Here is a 5,140-nt window from a genome sequence, read left to right as displayed (position 1 = left end):
TTAGGTGTAACACACACACACACACACACATAAACTTAACGTCTTGGGGATTGAGACTAATTTCTTATTTTATTGTTTATGTTATAGGCGAGATGATCGTGGCTCGAAAAGATCCGTCAGAGGATCGAAGCTAGGGCTATCTTTGTGAGTGGACTTTTGTCTTGAAAATGTTTATGAATGTTTATGATTTAATTGATATTTGATTTCTTGATATTGATAGAGAAAAAAGAATTTTTGAGTTGGATGTTTGATTTTTTGACTAAGTTTATGAAAACTATATTATTTCAATTATTTCATGATATGAGTTTTAATTGGAGATTTGACGTATGGATACTAACATTGGGCTTTCGATTATGTTCATGAGTAATCTTTTTAAACCTTGATTTTTATATGTTGATTTCTTGGGTTAGAGGTTTCTTGGAACATATTATAGTTTCTCTTTCTGAAGTTCATGATTATTTTGTTTTTGGCCTATTGTGAGAAAAATGGGAATTGAATTATATTGACTAATTACTTTTTAAGAAGAAAACTGCGTAAGATGTTTGAGAGCTGAAATTTTAAGGTTAAAGGAATGTGATTTGTTAAGTTGTTATCGGCTTTCAAAACCACCACTTCAGTACCCATCAGGTTATTGGATTTGATAGGTGTTTGGGATCCATCATGGCACACATTTAGGCTTTGGTCCGTGTGACAGGATGCTTAGCCCTTTGGGGGCCGCTCTGCGTGCACGTATGACCAAGATTACCTGCACGTGTATGGATTTTACTCCGCGTGTGTGTATGGCCAGGATATTGCATGCCTGTGCGATGTAGGAATTTCGCACAGGTGTATGGCTAGGTTTTTTAGAGTATAAGCGTGGTGGAATTTAATCGTTATTTCTAAAAGTTACTAAAGTATGATATTTAAGTGAGAAAGACCTTTCAAGTTTATAAAGATTTTCGATTTTATTAATTTTATGACTCTTGTATTTTAGATGGTACTTGACTGTTAAGAAGTGTACTTTAATTTATCTTCTCCTTCAGTTCTATTAGTTTTACAAAAGTTTGAAAATGGTTTGTAAAATTAGGGAATTTCAAAGAGTGACGTGAGGTCTTAGAGTTAAACGTGGTTATAAAGGGTGCTTCTGAAAAGATAATTAACCTTTGATTTCATTTCCATTAAACTGTCCACACATTGAGTTTATCTCACAATTTTCTTGTTTTGTCTTAAATTGTCCCCCCAGGAAATAGCAGTGGTGGAGGTCGCGCAATCACGTCGAGGCATAGAATTCATTTCCTCTACTCAGATCTTGTAGGCATCGCTTCCATTTTGGAATTTCCTTTTCTTTAACTGTAAAAAAAAATTGTTGTAATAGGAGTAGTGGCTTTGATAACCATACATAAATTATAAGATTATTTTGTATTTGTGGGGTCTGAGATGCTTGTTGTTTGTGGTAGAGGTAATTGATGTTTTTAGTAGTGTTTTTACCGGTTAATAAATTTTGGGTTAGTCCATTTTCAGGAGAGGTTCTGCCGAATTTTTGGTCGGATTTTCCTTGATTTTGGATTCCCACAAGACCTCTCCGAGATTCAGGATGGAATCTGAGGGCGGTCTTGTCAACTTGGTATCAAAGTATTAGGTTTTAGATTCCTTAATTGTGCACTGAATGTGCATCCCCATTATTGATAAGTGTTTGGTTTTCATAAAGGTATTATGCCTCCTCGACGTGGCCGACCACCGAGGACCCACCATAGGGTTGCAGAAGGTGTTGATGAGACGGCACAAGGTTTCGAACAGTCTATCGATAGGCTAGCTGAGGCAGTGACTACTGCTGTTCGCACTAGAGCTTTTCTTGAGGAGGAATACAGCATTGAGCGTGCCCCTAAGCTGGGGGCCTCAAATTTTTCAGGTACTTTGGATCCCTATGTGGCTAATGAGTGGATGATACGACTTGAGAGGATCTTTGAGGTTATGGGATGCCCCGATGACCGGAAGTTGGTCTTGGCTACTTTCCTACTTGTGGATGATGCTTATCACTGGTGGGACTCCGATTGTTTGGGACTCACGGCAGCCGAGATCACTTGTGACAGATTCAGGAGAGTCTTTTATGAGAAGTACTATCGTGGGTTTATTATGATGAGAAGAAGGCTGAGTTCCTGAGGCTTAGACAGGGGTTTATGCTCTCCAAGTTTTGTTCAAATTTTGAATAGCCCACAGCGAACCATTCTACTTTTAACTCTTTGAGAGAAGCTGCTATGAGGGTTGAAAGGTCTTTATCAGATCGGAGCAGAGGCGAGGCGAGACATCGTCATTATCAAAGTACTACTATGGGTGGCCCCAGTTAAGGACTATCCAAGAGAGGCAGTTTCAGTTCAGGTTCTTCAGGAAGTGGTGGTTTCAGAGGTGTTAGACATGGCTCAGGGGGTAGCCGAGAATCTGGCGGGCACAGCCAGAGTTCTAGTCATCAGTCAGCTCGTAGTATAGCACGATTGAGTGGATCTCAGGGTAGTCGAATTCGTGGGACAGGTCGTCCTCTGTCTAGTTCTTGAGGCAGATATCATGATGGGATGTGTCATATAGGCAGCTCTGGGTGTTATCATTGTGGACAGACGGGCCATTTTATGAGGGAGTGTCCGATGCTACGACCGGGTGATGGAGGATCTTTTAGATCGCCCCCCCAATAGGGACAGACTTCAGGAGCCCAGAGTAAGGGTCAGAGGGCCTTACAGACTGGGGGTGCCACGTCTAGTAGTGGCGCACAATCTAGTCATGCTGGTAGAGGTGGAGGACAGCAGAGAGGTCAGCGAAGACGCCCCAGAGCTCAGGGCAGAGTCTTCGCCATGACACAGCAGGACGCTTTAGCTTCACCAGACGTCATTATGGGTACAATTTTTATTTTTGGACAAACTGCATGTATCTTGATGGACCCTGGTGCCACACACTCTTTTGTTGCACGTAGACTTGCTTTATCCGTCGATAGGGTGTTGACTCTGTTGGAATCTGAGTTAGTTATAGCTACACCAGCCGGGGTTTCACTCTTAGCTTGTGACGTTTTTAGAGGTTGCCCCATCTTAATTGACGGCCATGAACTTGAGGCAGATTTGATTCATTTGGACATTTTTGACGTCGACCTTATTTTGGGTATAGATTGGCTTGCTACTCACCATGCCTCTGTTGATTGTTTTCAGAAGATAGTGACTTTAAGACCTCCAGGGCAACCGAAGATTGTTTTTCATGGTGAGCCTAGAATCTTTCCATCTTGTATGATCTCAATTCTAACTGCTAGACATCTGTTACGGAAGGATTGTACAGGATACTTAGCCCACATCATTGATAGTCGAGCTAGTGAGGTGAGACTTGAGGACATACCTGCGGTACAGGACTTTCCAGATGTATTTCCAGACGACCTTTCGGCACAACACCCATTTCCTTAGCACCATATAGAATGGCTCCAGCCGAGTTGAAGGAGTTGAAAACTCAATTACAGGAATTGATAGAGAAAGGGTTCATCCGACCTAGTGTTTCTCCTTGGGGTGCACCAGTGTTGTTTTTGAAGAAGAATGATGGAACTATGAGGTTGTGCATTGATTACAGACAACTTAATAAGGTCACAGTGCGAAATCGATATCCCTTGCCTGGTATTGATGACTTGTTTGATCAGTTGCAGAGCGCTAAGGTATTCTCTAAAATTGATTTGAGATCAGGCTATCATCAATTACGAATTAGAGAGACCGACGTACCCAAGACTACCTTTCGAACTCGATATGGACATTATGAGTTCTTGGTCATGCCATTTAGGTTGACTAATGCCCCAACAGACTTCATGGACCTCATGAATAGGGTTTTTCGTTCTTACCTAGATCGATTTGTTATTGTATTTATCGATAACATATTGGTGTATTCTCAAAGTGACAGAGATCATGTGGAGCACTTGAGAACAATTTTGCAGACTTTGAGAGAGCATCAGTTGTATGCTAAGTTCAGCAAGTGGAAATTTTGGTTGGATAGAGTGGGATTCTTGGGTATGTGATTTCAGATGAGGGTGTTTTTTTTGACCGACAGAAGATTGAGGCAGTTATGAATTGGGAGTGACCTACTAGTGTAACCAAGGTGAGGAGTTTCCTTGGTTTGGCGGGTTATTATCGTCGTTTTGTAAAAGGGTTCTCCAAGATATATAGCAACACCTCTTACACGGTTGACCAGGAAGGGGATGAAGTATGTGTGAACCGATGAGTGTGAACGGAGTTTCCAAGAGCTTAAGAACTGACTGACTTCTGCTCCTGTTTTGACATTTTCTGATGGCAGCAGTGGATTTGTGATTTATAGCGATGCTTCACGCCAAGCCCTAGGTTGTGTATTAATGCAGCATGGTAAAGTGGTTGCTTACGCTTCTAGGCAACTCAAAAAGCATAAGTTGAACTATCTGACCCACGATTTAGAACTTGCAGCAGTCGTGTTTGCTCTTAAGATTTGGAGAAATTATTTATATGGAGTGACTTGTCAAATCTTCAGTGATCATAAGAGCCTCAAGTACGTACTTATTCACTCAAAAAGAATTAAACTTGAGACAGAGAAGGTGGCTAGAGTTAATTAAGGATTATGATTGTACTATTGAGTATCACCCTGGAAAAGCTAATGTGGTGGCGGATGCTCTTAGCAGGAAGACTTCAGACTCTTTGGCACATCTTAAGACGATACGCCTACTTTTATTAGTTGAGTTGGGGACTTCAGGAGCTACTTTGGATGTAGATCGTTTTGGAGCCTTGTTAGCAAGCTTTCGAGTAAGACCAGTGTTGATTGATAAGGTAGGAAAGGCACAGCTTCAGGATTCCTTGTTGATGAAGTTAAGGGATGAAGCGGGATGTGGGTTGAAAGCTGATTATATGGTTAGAGATGACGGAGTCTTGGTCATGGGTACGAGGTTATGTGTTCCGGCAGATGAGGCGCTTAAGAGGAAGATCTTGGAGGAGGCTCATAGTTCAGCTTATGTCATGCATCCGGGTAGCACCAAAATGTATTGTACCCTCAGAGAACATTATTGGTGGCCATGAATGAAAAGAGCAATAGTAGAATTTGTTGCAAGATGTCTGATTTGTCAACAAGTAAAAGCGGAACGCCAAAAGCCTTCAGGACTCATACAACCACTTCTGATTCCTGAGTG

The 5,140-nt window shown here is 41.6% G+C and overlaps 1 protein-coding gene across 1 annotated transcript; it reads left to right on the top strand.

The window, feature by feature from the left end:
• Positions 1 to 2,819: 2,819 nt before the first annotated feature.
• Positions 2,820 to 3,413, top strand: LOC147285944 (uncharacterized). The gene has a single exon (XM_086239276.1). It carries the CDS (start codon positions 2,820 to 2,822, stop codon positions 3,411 to 3,413), a length of 594 nt encoding a protein of 197 aa, XP_086095402.1.
• Positions 3,414 to 5,140: the final 1,727 nt, after the last annotated feature.

The sequence above is a fragment of the Dryas octopetala genome, chromosome 4 (genome assembly GCF_963921425.1).
Source record: "Dryas octopetala chromosome 4, drDryOcto1.1, whole genome shotgun sequence".
In the NCBI taxonomy this organism is placed as follows: Eukaryota; Viridiplantae; Streptophyta; class Magnoliopsida; order Rosales; family Rosaceae; genus Dryas; species Dryas octopetala.
This window is presented reverse-complemented; position numbering and strand designations above follow the sequence as displayed.

Excerpts from the sequence above, each read along its gene's own strand:
- LOC147285944 (XM_086239276.1), top strand. The coding sequence starts at position 2,820 with ATGACACAGCAGGACGCTTTAGCTTCACCAGACGTCATTATGGGTACA.